At 42.6% G+C, this 18,558-nt stretch overlaps 2 protein-coding genes across 3 annotated transcripts in view; one reads left to right on the forward strand and one right to left on the reverse strand.

Annotated features, from left to right (window-relative positions):
• Positions 1-2,202, forward strand: part of DRD4 (dopamine receptor D4) — a 122,103-nt gene extending 119,901 nt beyond the window's left edge. Inside the window, exon 4 of the mRNA XM_040328624.1 lies at positions 1,695-2,202. Coding sequence (XP_040184558.1) covers positions 1,695-1,897 — 203 coding nt within the window. The 3' untranslated portion in view covers positions 1,898-2,202. The remainder of the gene's footprint in view (positions 1-1,694) is intronic.
• Positions 2,203-10,785: 8,583 nt separating this feature from the next.
• Positions 10,786-18,558, reverse strand: part of DEAF1 (DEAF1 transcription factor) — a 49,761-nt gene continuing 41,988 nt past the window's right edge. The window contains exons 10-12 of one of the 2 annotated variants that reach the window (XM_040328625.1): positions 17,615-17,677; positions 13,477-13,566; positions 10,786-11,921 (exon numbers count right to left, since the gene is read on the reverse strand). In XM_040328625.1, coding sequence (XP_040184559.1) covers positions 11,829-11,921; positions 13,477-13,566; positions 17,615-17,677 — 246 coding nt within the window. In that variant the 3' untranslated portion in view covers positions 10,786-11,828. The remainder of the gene's footprint in view (positions 11,922-13,476; positions 13,567-17,614; positions 17,678-18,558) is intronic. The other variant, XM_040328626.1, reaches the window with a different exon arrangement.

Genomic DNA, 18,558 nt, shown 5'->3' on the forward strand with positions numbered 1-18,558 from the left:
CTATTAGCGGCAATTTACCGCGATCCGTGATGCGCCGGGTCTTCTAGCCCCAGGGGGAGCGTGAGAGGGGGATTCTGGGAGGACGTCCTCCCAGAACAACTCGACTGCGCTGTAGCCGTCTTTCGGCTATGGCGTGGTCGTCAAGAGGTTAATGTTTTAATTTTCCTTTGATAATAAATTAAAAAAATAAATCTGAAGATATCCATAACCATTTACTACCAAATGAAAGCCCAATTTCCTAAAACAAAAAACAAGGTATAATCCAGCTGGGTGCACAAAGTAGTTGTGATGATATGTACGGTTTTACTCATGTCAACACATGTGAAATTTGCAAAATTGTGCTTAGGCATTAAGATTTGTTTTACCTTTAGGCGTGAAGGGGTTAAGATGCTTAATGCAGTGCTATTTTCATGTCCTCATTGTTCGTTTTTGCTCTCAAGTTGCTGTAATTCTCTCAGAGCTTTCTCTCTGTGGTCACTAATCAAGGAGGTGTGATTACTGTGTGTCTAAAACCCCTCAACACCAATCAGTTTCGTTTTCCAAACCATCACTGCCCTGTATTGGCTCTGTACAGCAGAGAAGCAGGAAACATGCAAAAACGAAACTAGAAACTACAGGTACATTATATGAATGATTTTTATCTATTTTTAATTGTTTTTAAAAGGAATCAGTTAACTATTATGTCTTTATACCCTGTAAACAGTCATTTCAGCAAAAAAAAAAAAAAAGTTTTATTTACAACTACTTTAAGGATCAAAGTGGTTCTAAAGCCTGAAGGTTTGTCACCTTAATGCATTCTTGTTAGGCCCCAGGTATCTTTGCTCTGGGTACGAGGAATCCTTCGACCGGTCGGGTAATCTCCCAATAAGACACTCACACAAGTATCATTTAGCAAGATTACAATTTATTTACGGAATTTAGCTGGTTTTATTTGTGAATTTGAGGTGCATCCTTTTGGGATGTATCTCTTCGTGGACCAGCCAATCTGGCTCTCTGCACTCTCTCCCTCCTCACAGGGCAGATTGATAGCAATGGGAGCTATAGGCTTCTGCTGCTGTCAATCGTATCCTGTGACAAGGAGGTGGGGTGCGGGGCTGAGCCCTACTGTCTGTGTCTATGGTTTCAGGCAGCTTGGTTCAAGATTGAACCAACACGAGTGCCCCCCTAAAAAAGTGGTTTCTTATGGGGGCACTCACCAAAGAGGAGGTGTCAGGAGCGCTGGCGGGGGACCCCATAAGAGGAGGATTGGGGCTACTCTGTGCAAAACCATTAAACAGAGCAGGTGAGTATAAAATGTTTATATGGGGGGAATAAGGTTTTACATTCACTTTAATATTGAATAGTCCAAGCTTTTGCAGGTTTGGTGATAAATGCACATTCTTTGATGTGCTGCTTGTTCTGCACCTCACTTAACTACAGGATAAGTTAAAAAAGAAAACTATAGATGAGGTGATGTAGGTATTACCTGGGCAATTATAAGACAACATTGTTTCCACGCTACCTGTACGATATGCAAATAGCTATGATTGTGTGTTGATGTAACATGTGCTGATTATCAGTAAATAAGATTTAGAATGGGCAATTGTGTTACTTTTAATTCTGATGTTCTTTATTCAATGCTCTTTATTTGATAATTTTTAATTCATTTTTGTATTTAATCTTACTAATGGAATTATTTTATAATTCTTTTACAGGTGCTTTTCTTTTCTGCTGGACACCGTTTTTCGTGGTGCACATTACACGCGCACTGTGCGAGACTTGTTACATACCAGAGCCTCTCTTCAGCACCGTCACATGGTTAGGATACGTAAACAGCGCCTTGAATCCTGTTATCTACACAATCTTCAACACCGAGTTTAGAAACTATTTCCGTAAAGTGCTTCGAATGTGCTGCTGACCACTTTGAATGATGGACAACAGTGTGGGCAGTATGTCCTAAATCTTGTACAAGCCTGAAAACACAACTCTTCTGAGCGTTGGCCTCACCCAAATTGTATAACTGGCCTGTCAAGTCAACAAGTTAAGCAACTATACATGGAAATTATATATTGTGCGACCACAATGCATGAGTGGTCCTGAGGCAGATCTGGTATAGTTTTCGGTTTATTTCTGTGGAACTGCTATCAGTCTACAAATTATGAATGTTTACTATAAATGCTGGAATGTAAAACATATATACAGTAGAACTGGTCAACTTCAGGCATCATTTCAATTCTGATTGATTGACCATAGATCAAGAGAAGAGAAGAAGGAAGGTTGTTTGGGACTTTAAAGGCACTAGTATACAACAATATAAAATATATATAAAAAAATGTTTATTTAACAATTGTAATAATACAAATTATACAAAAAGGCAGGACAATTGGGACAAACCCCACAAATCAGATCGATCACAGGACCGTTTAGTCTAATCGGTGGAGTCGTGGTCTCAACCACGACTCCACCGATTAGACTAAACGGTCCTGTGATCGATCTGATTTGTGGGGTTTGTCCCAATTGTCCTGCCTTTTTGTATAATTTGTATTATTACAATTGTTAAATAAAAATTTTTTTTTATATATATTTTATATTGTTGTATACTAGTGCCTTTAAAGTCCCAAACAACCTTCCTTCTTCTCTTCTCTTGATCTATGGTCAATCAATCAGGCCCCAAGCAGCCTTGGTTTGAGTTCAGTGATCAAGATATACCTATTACAAACAATAGGGATGTTGGCACAGTTTATAGACTTTGCTATTCAATTCTAACGAGGCAACACTCGCAATTTTCACTATCATTTCAATTCTCTTGCAGCACTATTCCATGAAATTGTATCTGGGAACAAGTACTTCAACATTAGATCAACGACTCCAGGTTCCTTGCTGGGCTTAAAACGTAAAAGAAAAAACACGCCACTTAAGCAGTAGAGTTTGTTATGAAGAGCTTTCCGTAAGTGGAAGTAAATACAGACGTTGCTATCTCTACAGGCATAATCCCTTTCTGCCGTGCAGAAGCAGGGAGCAGTTCTAGCTGTCTATAGCCGCCACCATGTACCGTACTAAATGTATTAATCACATAAGGGGTGGTTCTTGAGAAACATTAACATCTTTACCATGCAATGGCCACAAATGGTACTGCTCAGATATCTTCCTGTAATGACTTCCCATGATGCAGAACAGGAGATTTTGTATAGTTCAATAAACAGAATATTTGGTATAAAAATGTTTTGGTGTATTTCTTGGTAAAATAATCCCTGCACTAAAGAAGAATGCCTGAATAAACTCTATATTGAAACCATTGTTTTATAATCCCTCAAAAGTTCTGTTACATAGTTAGTCAGGTTGAAAAAAAAAGTCCATCCAGTTCAACTATAAAAAAAAAAAAAATATCGTACAATCCCATATACCCAATTCTATACCCACAGTTGATCCAGAGGAAGGCGAAAAACCCCAGCAAAGCATGATCCAATTTGCTACAGCAGGGGAAAAAAAATCCTTCCTGATCCCCTGAGAGGCAATCGGATTTTCCCTAGTTCAACTTTACCTATAAATGTTGGTACCCAGTTATATTATGTACATTTAGGAAAGTATCCAGACCTTTCTTAAAGCAATTTACTGAGCTGGCCAAAACCACTTTAGTCTTTTCCACATTTTTACAGCTCTTACTGTGAAGAAACCTTTCCGTATTTGGAGATGAAATCTCTTTTCCTCCAGATGTAAAGAGTGCCCCGTGTCCTTTGTGTTGACATGAATAACTCAACCCCAAGTTCACTATATGGACCCCTTATATATATTTGTACATGTTGATCATATCCCCCCTTAATCTCCACTTCTCAAGATTGAATAAATTCAGTTCCTCTAATCTTTCCTCACAGCTGAGCTCCTCCATGCCTCTTTTCAGTTTGGTTGCCCTTCTCTGCACTTTCTCCAGTTCCCCGATATCCTTTTGAGAACTGGTGCCGAAAACTAAACTGCATATTCCAGATGAGGTCTTACTAATGATTTTAACAGGGGCAAAATTATATCTCTCTCTCTCTGGAGTCCCTACCTCTCTTAAGGCATTTGCTCGCTTTGGAAACCGCAGCTTGGCATTGCATGCTATTATTGAGCTTATGATCTACCAAAACCCCCAGATCCTTCTCCACTATGGATCACCCCAGTTGTACTCCCCCTAGTATGTATGACAGCCCTCAAAATTTACACTTGCCTGCTCGCATTTTGAGGGCTGACGAGTGTGGGCTGCCTGGGAGCAGGGGGGGGCGAGCGAGGAGTGGAGAGTAGCCGCTGCTGTCCCCGTCTGGTTGTTCAAAGCGCGGGGAACATAACCGCTTTCAATTCAATAGTTGTGTTCCCCACCGTGAGCCGTCATATACAGCCCCTCCCCTCTTGTCCGGGAAACTTTGATAGACAGATCACCCATCCCAGGATTGGACGGGTGATCGGTCTATCAAAGTTTCCTCCATAGCACAGATCCATAGTACAGAGCACGCCCATAATCCAGTGATAATGAATGGGGAGACTCACCGCCCGCTCCCCGGCACTCAGCCCGGCTGTCCTGTCTCTTCTCCCCGCACAGCGATCCGCTCATCAGTCTCCCCCTCGCTCTGCCATGAAACAATCCGGTTGCTATGGAAGCTGTGGGCAGGGCAAAGGGGAGGGATTCCCGTCTCTGGGAGGAATATTAGGGCGTAGAAATGCTCTGGGCCCGCCCATCTTTCATGGCTCTGTGGTAGGAGAAGGAAAACTGGGGCGGAGCTGTGATTGGCTCTCTGGTGTTCTGCACTGACATGCTTTTTTTCAGGTGGAGCTGGTGCAATAATATAATAAACTATTGTGTGACCTCTTCTGTTCTCCCCGACCAGGAGATGGACGGACTTAGGGGGGTGAGGGCGATGGACGGGGAGAGGTGATAGAGAGTAAGAGAGGGACAGCTGGAGGGGGTATAGAGAGTGAGGGGGGACAGCTGGAGGGGGTATAGCGAGTAAAGGGGACTGCTGGAGGGGGTATAGAGAGTGAGGGGGGACAGCTGGAGGGGGGTATAGAGAGAGTAAGGGGGGACAGCTGGAGGTGGTATAGAGAGAGGGGGACAGCTGGAGGGTATAGAGAGTGAAGGGGACAGCTGGAATGGGTATAGAGAGTGAGGGGGACAGCTGGAATGGGTATAGAGAGTAAAGGGGACAGCTGGAAGGGGTATAGAGAGTGAGGGGGGACAGCTGGAGGGTAAACTTCAGGAAACTTTGATAGACAGATCACCCATCCCAGCATTGGACGGGTGATTTGTCTATCAAAGTTTCCCGGACAAGGGGGGGAGGTATATGACGGCTGTATATGACAGCTCGCGGCGGGGGAACACAGCTATTGAATTGAAAGCTGTTATGTTCCCCACTTTTTGAACAACCAGGCGGCGGCGGCTCCTCTCCTCTCTCTTACCCAGCACAGGTAGGCTGCAATGGGGACACTGGCTGCCATGGGGACACGTGGCTGCATTGGTAGACATGGGCAGGCTGCATTATTGGGCACGGATAAAGTTGTTGTTAATATTTATTTTTATAACTTAATTCTGCATTAAACATTTAAGTGTCATTTCATGAGATAATTTAGGAGGGCGTGTCTAGGGACGGGACATGGTAGGGGTAATGCAAGGCTTTCTCCCTGGTGTGGAGAAAGCCTCTTGAGGGGGAATGGGGCGAGCAGGAGTGTCAGGACACTCTACTTTGAAGATAGACACTCCTGCTCGCCTCCTCAAGAGGCTTTCTCCACAGCAGGGAGAAAGCCCCGCATCACGGTGTGTAGTTACAGACAGAATAACAGGAAGTGAGGATTTCTCATAAGAAATAAGGACATTTAAAAGCAAAATCAAAGGATGAGGCAAGTGAAGGAGGACTGCACTAAGGTAAAAGGAAGCTATTTAGGGAAAACATTTTTTTTTACTTTTACAACTCCTTTAACTTATTACCATTATTTGGTACTGCTGTACTTCTCTACACTAAGGAAGGTGTGGTTAGGGGTGGAGTTTAGGCATGGCTGGGGTGGGTTTGGGGGCGGTATTTGGCGAGGGTGGGAGAGTTCCGGCACCTATACTCTGAGAAAAAAAGCCCTGGTGTTCAGTAGGTATAGTGGTCGGTGGGTGTCAAAGGGTCTTACAGTATATAGAGGACAGTAGGTGTCAGGGGGTCTTGTATAGAGGTTGGTAGGTGTCTGGAGTCTTATATAGGGGTCAGTAGGTGTCAGGGGGGACATTATATATATATATATATATATATATATATATATATATATATATATATAATGTCATTGTGTTGGAGGGTCTTATAAAAAGGTCAGTGTCTCGGGAGTCTTGTATAGAGATCAGTAGATGTCAGGGTGTTTGAAAGGGTATTGCAGTTTGTGTTAGTGTAGGGTCCTGCTCAAAACAGTCTACCTTGTCGTGGTGGCAGGCTTCGTATTTTTTGGTCAAAATAGAACTCCTTACTGTTAAATCTTGAAAGCACTGATGACTTGGAATACACTTCATTTTCATGTATTGAGTTATAAGAGTGTTAAAATAAAAGTGGGTGCACTAAAAAAGACTTGGTGGGACGGAAAGTGAGTAGGCCCTAGGCCCTGAGAAATGTTGGTGGTTAGGCCCAGGCTTAAAGCTGCCGTTTCTGATAGATACCCTGCCCTTGGGTGAAGACCTATGTCTGTGAAGCCGTGTATATGTGTATCCTTGGCGGTAAGGAGTTAATTCGGAGTGGAGAGGAGAGCCACCGCACACTGGATCGGCCAAAACATTTATTGTAAAAATCATCCACAAACATGGCAAAGCCCATCCCCGCCTTAGGCACACCCCTCTAATGCGTATCACCCAATCAGGGCTTGTACACAGAAAAAAACCTGACAGATGATATAATTCTTCTCAAATTAAGTGCCTTTATATAAAATAAATATATATATGAAATTAACCCGACATACATTATGTACCTTCAGCTTTTCAGGTAGAAGCTGGAAGATGTGGAAAACTACTAACAGAAGTATGTTATTCAGAACAGTTAGATATTATTGAAGTCAAATTGAGGCACTTGGTTGACATTTCGCAAAATGTCTATATATTTCTCTGAAAAATATCATGAACCTTGGACTAGAAAGGTGTTTTGCTTATACTAAAATACAGGAACAATGGCTATAATAAAAAATAAGTACCTTAGCTTCAAAAGCGGCCATGTATTTAAGTTCTGGAGGAGGTTTAATGTCACTGTTTTTCTGTTCGGTCCCATGATGACAAATGCAATGGGAGATCTGGCACATTTCTTGCACCATGTGTGAGGACACGGAAGGTAATCAATGCACGTGTGTACCCATAACTCACTTGAAGAACAATCTCTAACAGAGACAATAGGCGTTTTATCTTTACAGGCCATTCCATTTCAACACAATGTGCTCTGTAACAAAGCACAATAACACAGCCAAGCACAATGCTAGTTTTTTCAACACCCTATAAACCCTTTTCTAGTTCCCGGTGTCTAGTCTCTACCTATGAAAAATGCACCTGCTTCTTTTCTTGTCTCAGCAGAATGACCTTGGACCTTTCCAGAACAAACATCTCTTTATCTGATCAGGGCAGAATACCCTCCAATCAAATAACAAGGCTTCCGTTGCAATACTATGAAGAGGAGTATTGAGCCAAGATTTGTAGCTTCTTATCAATCAATGAAATAACAATCTAGCTTCTCATTCTCTATCGTGATTTTAAGCTCCACCTTCATGATTTAAGTTCTGACAATGCAAAGAGCATGCGAGTATCTGCCTTAGACATTTGAGAAGGTTCTGAATCACTGCAACCTTTGTTTAACTGGCTTCATAATCAGGAAGCAAATGGGGTAAAGAGGCAAATGAGAATTTCAAAACCAAAATGCTGTTGCCCAGGATTCAACCTACTTCACCACTTGAGGCTTCAGTACCGGGACAGGTTTGCTTATCGCCCTGGGCAGGGATGCAAAACTGCACCCTCTCCTAGTGCATGTCGTAAAACGGGTGTACCGTCTTGCGCTTATTCACTGCCTCCTTCACCCCAGCTGTCCATGGTTTGCATTGGACATTCATGGCCATTTTCTTGATTTCTACATCTGTAGCTGTCAAAGTAGACATAAAGCTACAGCCTGGCCCTGTTTACTTCTCACCATTTTAGAACCTGGAAGCAGTAAGAATGCCCCACCTACTGTTGCGCCCTGGGCAGCTTTACCTCATGCCCATCCCTTGTCATGGCCCTGATAGGCATGGCTCCCCCCCCCCCCCGTTTTTTTTTGACACTTTGGTTTTTGAGGTAGGCAAGACAAGATTTTATAATCTTTATAGATATTAGAACCACAACATTCAATGGTTACAACTCAACATGAGATCATACATAACTGGCAGCCCAGACTTCATAGAAGTCAGTGCCAAGTTGCTAAGAAGTCAGAAAATCATTGATCATCCTGCTCATGCTAGCAAATGACAGGTTGTTTAATCTAAGATCTGCAATGGTCTGACAGTGTCAAAGATCATGTGTCAGAAGGGAAAAAAGCCTTTTCTTATAAAATAAAATGATTCTTAAAATAACTTAAGAAAAATATTGGAACAGAAGATCAAATCCTAAATATCCGACCAAGGAAAAGACAAAAAGGTTATAAATATGGTAACATTTTACAAACAAATTTCTTCTAAGGTGATAATCATTAAACAAAATGTGTAACGCGTACACACGATGAAAACGAACCGTAGTCCAGTTTCATCGGTCCAAACCGACCGTGTGTACGGCCCATCGGACTTTTGTCCTTCAGACCAAAGTTTTAGAACTTGCTTTAAAATCGAACCGATGGACGGCTGACCATCGGTCAAAACCGATGGTTAGTACACAAAAGCATCGCTTCAAAACCTGCGCATGCTGAGAATCAAGTCGACGCATGCTTGGAAGCATTGAACTTTTTTTTTCAGAACGTTGTGTGTTTTACGTCACCGCGTTCTGACCCCATCGGTTTTTGAACTGATGGTGTGTACGCACATCAGACTGCTTCAGCGGTGAACCGATGAAAACGGTCCGTCGGACCATTTTCATCGGATGGACCGGTCGTGTGTACGCGGCCTAACTGTTGTTGGAGTAGTTGATGTGCAAACTCAAAAGAACATAAGAGGAAAGGTCTTAAAAATGTAATACTCTGTATTTATTAAGTCAAGTACAGTCTGTGTATAATTTAAAATGAAACCCTGCATAGCATTGTAAACACTGTTTCAAACCATAGTTACTGAAGAGAGAACCTTTCTACCTTCGCCTATTGGAGAGCTATATACTGGGCTAGATTTAGCATTCCAGTTCACCTTTACCCTCACTAGGTTGTGTGCATGTCCCCACAAATATATTAAAAGGAATTCTGTTAAGAAGCAAAATGCTTTTGTGATTAGATTCCTATGACAGCAAACGATCCTCCCTGGGAAGTGACTGTACCAAGAATAGAAAAGTTGAATAAAGCCTCCTTGAGCCACATCATGGGACAAAGCTGGATACTGACAGTCCTGTTTTATCCCTGTGCACAGCATGAATACCTGAGAACAAAATATACCTTGTGCCATATTCCCACCACCTGCCTCCTACAATACTGCTGGCATTGATGGACATGGCATGGCACATAGCCCTATCCTACTGCACAAAGAAATGTTCAGTTCTAGATGGTAGAGAATTTTGGAGTCATTACCTCCTCCACTACAGATAGCTTAAATACTAAAGAATATTTAAAAATCAGACCTTAATCTGGACACTAATAACCTCCCTGGCGGTATGATTATTTCAGATTTTAGGAGCTGAAAGCGGTACCATTATTTTGCAAGGAAATTTGGTGTTTTATATTGTAGGCCTGTAATTCTTAGGAATAACTCACTTAAATCTTTCCAAACAAGAGTCTAGTAGGCATCCCGGGTATGAAAAAGTTTGAAAAACAAAATTATAAATTATAATATAATAAATAATAACAAATAATAATATAATTATAATAAAAATTATTCAATAATGTAATCAACTCAAAATCACTGAAATTTGCTCAGTTGCAGAATTGTCGCTGTCATTACTTTTATTTTTTTATGACGAATTTCCCCACAAATCGCTATCACTCAATTCTGCAAGTGATTCTAATTTATTATCACTGTTTTCTAGCTGCTCTAAAACCACTTTTGGCATAAAAGGGACACTTTTGGTTGCTATGGACAATCTACAGTTTGCAGGCAGAAAGAACAGTTTTTATTATATAAAATAACATGTAGGGCACTGGGCAGACCACTAGGGACAAAGGGAGTGTGTATTTTTTTTACATACAGTACTGTAATCTATAAGATTACAGTATACTGTATGTAATGTGTTTGTTTACTTTTTTGAATTTGGCGCCATGCTCCGCCCCCGTGCGTCGTTACGTCGCAGGGAACGGAGATCAGCGGCACACAGAGGCACTGTGAATCGAGCGAGGACCCGCTCGCTCACACAGCGGGGAGGCATCGCAGGATCCAGGGACAAGGTAAGTAACTTGGTCTCTAGCTGCTGTGAGGCGAGCCCGAGTCTGGCTCGGGGATACCGCTTTTGGTACAAAAATCTTACCCCGAGCCAGACTCGGGAATTCCCGCCAGGAGGGTTAATGAAGCATGAAGATCCTCTGACAGCGATGGTGCCATAAAGACTAAATGTAGCTGCTCAGGTGTAACTGTACAGCTAGTGTTATATTAGCAAAGTACAGAATAAATGTAGAGAGCTACACATAGCAACTGTAACGTAAATCCATGGTGTCAACAGAACCAGACAGTACTATGGTGTAATGTAACAAGAATTTTCTTATTTTTTATTGGATGCATGGAGGTCCTTGGTATCTAGCGTTCAGAAACTTCAATTCTGTTAACAGATGTGATTACAATAGGAAGAGGGTGGTGGTATCACCCAAACCTCTGGAGAGCTCAGTGGTTAACATTCAGGTTGGTATTCCACCTTCGACCCTGACCTACATAGCTGACCTACAAAATGTGTACCCCGCTATAAATTCTTTTATACTTTGTCAGGGAACAGATTTTAATAGCTAACAGATTGACCCATTCTATTTAGCCACAGGTGACAAAGTAATCTGTTGGCACTAGCTCAAGAAGCAAAAAGTCTTCGGAAAAATATTCTCCGTATATACATAATATGGTAGCACTTCCTTTGCAAAAAAAAGGGAATGTCCATATAATATTTACTGCATGCTTAGATGCAGACTCTAAGAAGTAATTGGTTGTCTCCTATAGATATTTACATCTTTCAACAATTTAAAAAGTTTGAAGCAATATTTTGCACTGTAGTATCTGGTGTATTCTCCGTTGAAACTTATGGAGAGTACAAGAACTTTCAGCTTGCCTTGGCCATGCCAAGGATGGAAGGGACCCTTCAGACAAGTTACACTCAGCAGGATCAAACCTATTAATTTTTTCACTGAAACTGGAGAAAAACATTTTAGATGACTTTCATCCTAATAGCTAGCATAAAGCCAGCGATAAGCAATGTCACACATCTTAATTTCAGCTATAGCCAACACTGCACACAGGAGGACATTGTACATTGCAACGAGACTGCTGGTACAGTCATAGCAAAACATTGAGTGTAATCTGAGTTCGGGTATAGTACAAGGTTTTCTTCCGTAGAGTAAAATCTATGAAATTGGGTTCCATGTACAATAAAAATGTTTTTGAAAAACATTCAGCTGGTGTGTTTCATCCTGCATTCATTGAGAACCCACTCCTGGTCCTATGCGGATGCCTGTATCCACCTGTCAGAGTCTGCCTGGCAAGATTTCATGGATCTCTTAGTAGGACATACTGCTTGAAGATAATCAGACTGGATGCTTCTCTGTAACATGAACATCCTCAGCATGGACAGACAAGGTGGGGGTCTGGCCACAAAGGTGCTGGTGATCCTTCCAGTCCTTAAGAAAAAAAAAACAATGAATGATTCCAAAGTCAAAACTAAATGAACTAGAATGAACATGAACATTTCCATTGTAAATCAGTACAGCCAAATTAAATATTTACTGGTAAAACTTGGGTAACCCTAAAATAATCACGTTAGTCCTAAGACATGTATCTTTAAAGGTTTCTTTATCATATGCTGTATAATAATCATAATAATAAATATCACAAAACTGATGTGTTTTTACCCCCAAAAAACTACCATGATGAACTGTTATACATCTCCCCTCCTCTTCCTGTTATATGGACTGTCTACCATTGCCCAACTGCTTTCTCAGAACAAGAAAGCTGGACTGGTTCTGACATTTGCACCATATGGACTAGCTGCACCATTATCCAGAAGCATCTTTGTAGGGAACAAAATGACAGTTGTATAATGTAAAGCTTAACAGTCTTACTGAAATGAATTGCATCATGGGATATTTAAAGATTTAATGTAGAAGAGCTAAAATGCTTAGTCTTGCAAAATGAATACTCATTTGATTCCCTGTTTTTCATACAACTAAATGCACATGACTCACTAGGGGTGTTGAAAATAAAGGTAACATCGATGCATAGGGATTGAGTCTTATATGATTCTGCATCGCATCGATGCAGAGAATGGCTGAATCGCAATTGCATCAATGACCTCCTCCTGGCTCACCCCTGTCAGAGACCCCCCCCCCTGCCTAAAAGTGTTTGCGTGAATACACAGAGCAGGGATCTCCCGCTGCAACACAGCTTGGATCTGAAATGCCCAGCAGCATCTGTAACAAAGTCTCGCCTCCCAGACCGGCTCCTATGATAGACAGCACACTGATCCAATATCCAATGCTGGGAAAATTGAATCAGTGTGATGTGTATCATAGGAGCCGGTCTAGGAAGCGGGACTTTTTCAACAGCGGCAACCAGGCATTTCAGATCCAAGCTCCGTGTCACAGCGGGAGATCCCCGCTCTGTGTGATTCAGGCACTGATAGGCTGCATTTGATGGGCACTGGCAAAGCTGCATTTGATGGGCACTGGCGAGGCTGCATTGACAGAGCTGCACCGATGGGCACTAATAGACTACATCGATGGGCATAAGGCTGCACCGATGGAGCTGCACTCACTCATAGGCTGCATTGATGGGCACTAATGAGGCAGTACGGATGGCCACCAATGAGGCTGCACTGATGGCCACTAATGAGGCTGCAGTAGTGCATTGTGGAGTCCAAACGAAGAGTTGACAGGATAATCGTAATCCAATGGAGAGACCAGTGAAGTTGCGCAGCTTTATCTGGTACACTATACAGACCCATCTCTTCCCCAGTATATTATATCACCCTTTGAATTTTTGCCTATATCTACTAGAATAACGTAAAATATGCATCTGAGCATTTCTGCACTTCATAAATTGTTAGTGCTTGCATCACTGAATAAGCTCAATTAGAATTCCTGCGATTCTTTTATCATGCAAATGTCCCACGCAATGGCACACATACTATATCTAGCAACTAGGCTCATAGATGGATGTATGCAAGATTATTCTTACCTTGCGCTGGCAGAAGATGGAGCAGTAATTGACTTTGTGGCAGCCTGTACATTCATTAAGAGCTTCTCTTCCACAGTTAACACAGGACTGCTAAATACAGAACAAGCCAAAACAGTGTTAGAATGCCAAAGATACAATGTTATATGCAAGTCATAAAACCATCATACCTATGCCTACTTTAATGGAGTACAAACACCACCCAGCAGCCCAACTGTGGGCAGTAAGTTTCATTGGGGTTGATTTACTAAAGACAAATTGACTGTGCAGTTGCACGCTGCAAGAGCATTTCTTTCAGAGCTTGGTGAATGAGCAGAAGCTCTGCCGACTTCCATCATCAAATCATGTGCAGGCAAAACTGCAATCCCCCCCCATTTTCCTTGCACATGATTGGGTATTCTTTGCAAGGTGAAGCTTTACCTCATTTACTAAGCTCTGGCCCAACTGCACAGTCTACTTGCCTTTAGTAAATAAACCCCATAGTCTCAAACTCTAAACCAATCAGATCAGGTGGGTAATGTAGTTCTGTCTTTTGTCAGCATACTTTACTAACATCTATAGGTTAATACTTGGTCATCTGGCTTCCCACTAATCTAAATAAATAAATATTAACAATCTAATATTTTCAATAGCATGGCCAAGACTGTAGAGTAGCCCCGAACATCATTTTCAGGTTTTGGGGAAAGTCCTTTGGGTTGGTGGCCATACAGACAGCAACAAAAATTATTGGTGTCCTGCAGCTGGCTTTGCCAAGTGGCATTGGCCCTGAAATTATGCAGGTAACATCAGCCACAGCTCTAGGAGCCCCTGGCAACTCGTGGCGGAACCCTAAGCTTCCACTGACTCCTGGTTAAAACATTTCTGCTGTAGAGGCTTTATCTTCTAATTTCAGTTGTTGAACTTCTTCCTCACCTCTCCTTCCTACACCTCACACCTGTTACCTTGACAATTCCCTGTGTTAGGCTCTACTGATACTTCAGCACAGGCCTGGATCTAGCCTGTCTAATCTGAGGTGCAAAATATTCCAAAGTACGGCACGCATCCCTTCCGTTTTTCTGGCTCTCCATCATTAAATTTTCTCTCTCCAAAGTAAAACCCCCTCCATTTTTCTGTCTCTTCAAAGTCCAGCCCTCCGTTTTTTTTTTCTCTAAAAACAAAAAACAGCCACACCCCCACCGTTTGACTCTCCAAAGTTCAGCCTCCATCTTTTGGCCTCTCCCCAGCCTCTACCCTTTTTTCTGTCTCCCCATAATCCCCTCCATTTTTTTCAGCCTAATCCAGTCCATTGTTATTGTCTCTCCAAAGTCCAGACCACCCCCCCCCCCCCACTCCATTTTTCTGTCACTCCAAAGTACAGCCCCCAAAATCAACCCTCCCTCCATATCTCGCACTCCTCAAAGTCCAGTCCTCCCCCATTTTTCTGTATCTCTAAAGTCCAGGCCCCCCTTGGTTTTTTCTCTCCCCAAATTCCAGTCCACCTCCCCCCTTTCTTTCTGCCTCACCACAACAATATTGAAGCTACAGTAGCTGGATCTGTGCTGAGTCGTGGGAGAAGTTTGCAGAGCATCATATTGCTATGGACTCCAAATATATAAGACTACATTGCTATGGGCTTTTAATATACAGACTGGAACTTAGGGGTTTGAATCACCCTTGCTTTGTGCTGACTCTATACATTTGTACAGATTGTTAGGACTTGGGAAGCCCAGTGTGGCAGTGGAGGGAGGAGGAGCTCAGAGCATTAAGCAGTGTCAACAGCAGCCTGGGGGGGGGGGGGGGGGAATATATTTGAATCAGTAATGTGGGGGGCACATACCTCCCCAGCACCCCCCTTGAACTAGCCCTGCTTCAGCAGTGCTGCAATCTTTTTCCCTCCAACATCTCTGGCGACCGACACTAAAGTTCTCAATTTCTACAGTACTATGACCCCATCAAATATAGCTTTTCTGACCTCTGCTTTGGCCCCCATAAGGCACTGATGTTTGCCCTCTATACATCTGCCACCAGCCATACACTAGTGTTCTCCCTTTCTGCTCTGGCTTTTACAGACAACAAAGTTTCAATTCTCTGCGCTGGTTTTTATTAGATATCCATGTTTCCTCTCTCACAATCATCCATGGTCACCCTAAGGCTGCATTCACACCTAGGCGTATTGTCGCCTGTAGCGCGACGCTATTGCTGCCTGCAATACGCTGGAGGGGTGATTTTACATTGTCGGCTATGGAGATGGTTTACATCTCCACGCCGAAACGCCTGAAGCTCAAAACAAGTCCTGGACCTTTTTTTCAGGCGGCTTTCGGCGTGGCAAATCGCGGGACAAAACGCTGCAATTTGTCGCGGCAAATCGCGTTAAAATACGCTGCGTTCAGGTGTGAATGCAGGGTAAATGCCCAGTTTCTCCTCTGAATCTTCAACTAATTTCTGATGTTTCTCCCTGTCCTCCAATCCTTTATCCGTGCTCACATCCAAGTGTCCAATTTAGCTCCTTTCCTATCTTGCGTAATGGTTGGTTTGGCAGTTCAACATAGCTGTGGTTGACACAGTTTTTATCTAGTAAGATACATGCAACTGTGCAGAAAAATCTTGAGAGATGGTGGTGCTGCATTCGTCACCTGTAGCTCTTTGTCTCTTGAGCTAGCAATGGACGCCAGGCCCTGGGACCTCTGTGGCTTCACCAAGCACACAATGCGACTGGTTATTTTCACTACCATGATGTTATCCTGGGATTGACCGTGTTCTCCCTTCCCCACACTATCACCACTTTTATTCCTTGCTGTGTCAACATGTGCTCCCAGCACTTGCTCCAGTCAGGATCCTGCTCCCGGGACCCCTTAACACACCTTTTACCTCCCTTTACCCAAGGAAGTAGGTCCATTTACATGGATACCCCCCCCCCCCCCCCGTGGTCGCTGCGGGAGACCCCTTTTGGAGTCCCCCGTTGTCCTCGACTGGTGGGGCCCTTTAGATATCCTCCTGACGAAGCAGCAACGAGAGAGAGAGAGAAAAAACGAGAGAGAGAGAAAAAAACGAGAGAGAGAGAAAAAAAACGAGAGAGAGAGAAAAAAACGAGAGAGAGAGAGAGAGAGAGAGAGAAAAAAAAAAAGATGATTGTCGTGACCCTCAAACTCAATGTGAATTTTCCCCCCTCAGCGATCATTATACTGGTGTTCTGTATGGTTGTTACCATTTTAAAAATTGTACCCTTTTGTGGGTCCTATTGTTTTCAATAAAAAAATGTTTTGTTTTGTATTTGTTTACAATTGTTTTTACCTATTCACTGGTACCGCAATAGTCCAATCGCTCCCCCCCCCCCCCATTTTTTGGGTTCTTTGGTTTGGGAACCATAGACCCGACTTCTTTATACTCAAATTTCTGGATGATGGTACCACTAATTACAGTGTCTATGTATTTTACCTTAGAGGCTATACTTTATTCATCTTGCGCTACTCCAAATGTAAAACAAAAAATATTTATTTAGTGCACTCCCTTACTGGAGTCAGTGGAAAGATGTATATAAGCCGATAGTCAAATACTTTTAATAACAATTTACAGACATTTATCAGTAAGGTAGTTAATAATTGGCGAGTTACATGATAAACGAGGTACACAAGAATTGTACTTGCACAAGCAATTAAAATGGCATAACTAGAAAAGTAAGCAAAATTAGACAAACAATGTATAAAACAACACTAATGAATAAAATAAACCCAGCAGGCAGAAGTCTAAGGGTGGAGGAGAGAGTGTGAAGATGTGGAAGTAAAAATTCCTCAAAATAGCGAGACTTAATGAGATGCAGAGTGAGAGAGGAGGGAGGTGTGACTCTGTGTGACGATACATTCATAAACCTGTCACACTTCAAGTGTTTTCCTGTGTGAATGTATATTATATATATAGGACACACGCATTCCAAAGATAGTACTGTGCATCAATATTCAAAAACGTGTGTTTTAACGTGTAATTTTTATGCGGAAATACATTTTTCGCATATATAGAACAGGCAGACGTCATTGTGTAGAACCCAAGGGTCCAGCTGTAGAATAAAATGTCACAATTTCATTTTTCACCACAGAACTCGCCATTCTCTAGAGACAGCGGAGGAAAAAAAAGGCGGAGAGGAGAAAAACTAAAATATAGGCCTTACCCTAAGTAATATCTCATGCTTCCCATCTATTTCTTCTGTCTGCTGAAACAAATGACTTGGGAACTGCATGGGAAAAAATGGTAATGTAATAAATAAGGTTAAATGGTACATCACATTAGACACTGCCCTACAGAATATTTTACCATTATGAAGTACTTGAATATTACCTTCAATTATCTAGCTAAACACTCTGATTGCACCTTTGCTTTTCCCATGGTGATCAAAGAGCAGATCAAAGGAATGGGTGGTGGGACAGGGGAGTATAAACACTTTTCAATTGCAGGTTGTGTTTTTTTTTTTTTTTTTTAAACGGACAGTCGCTTAAGGGCCCTTTCACACGGGCGGACGAACGGTCCGTTTTTTACAAGTCCGTTTACTTGTAATGCTTCCCTATGGGATTGCAGACATTAGCGGATGATGCATCCGCTAACGTCCGTAAAGATCCGCCTCCGCAAAAATCCGATTTTCAGACGGAAGAAAACCCTATTTTTCTTCCGGCTGGGCGGAACGGATCGGATAAATACGGACACACGGTCCGTATTCATCCGATTCCCCATAGGGGAGAGCGGAGGAAAGACAGGGCAGTCTCTGCACAGTGTGTGGGGACCGCCCTGTCCGCCGACAGCTCAGCGGGGATTTACGGATGATCCCCGCTGAGCAGACGGACACACACGGGGCAGATCAATACGGATCCGCTCCGTGTGAAAGAGCCCTTAACCTTTTCGCTGCCAGGGCCATTTTTGCAAACTCAAAACATTTTTTGGGGGGCAGGAGGGATTTTAAGTACTTGGGTACAACTTAAATTTTTTTTCTAAACCTTTTTTTAATAACAATGGGGTAGATTCAGGTACATTTGCGCTTTTTTTGCGGAGGCGCAGGGCAACGTTTTTGCCCTGCGCCCCCGCAAATTTACTGCGCTGCCCTTGATTCACGGAGCAGTAGCT

This window comes from Rana temporaria, chromosome 11 (assembly GCF_905171775.1).
Source record: "Rana temporaria chromosome 11, aRanTem1.1, whole genome shotgun sequence".
Taxonomy (NCBI): domain Eukaryota; kingdom Metazoa; phylum Chordata; class Amphibia; order Anura; family Ranidae; genus Rana; species Rana temporaria.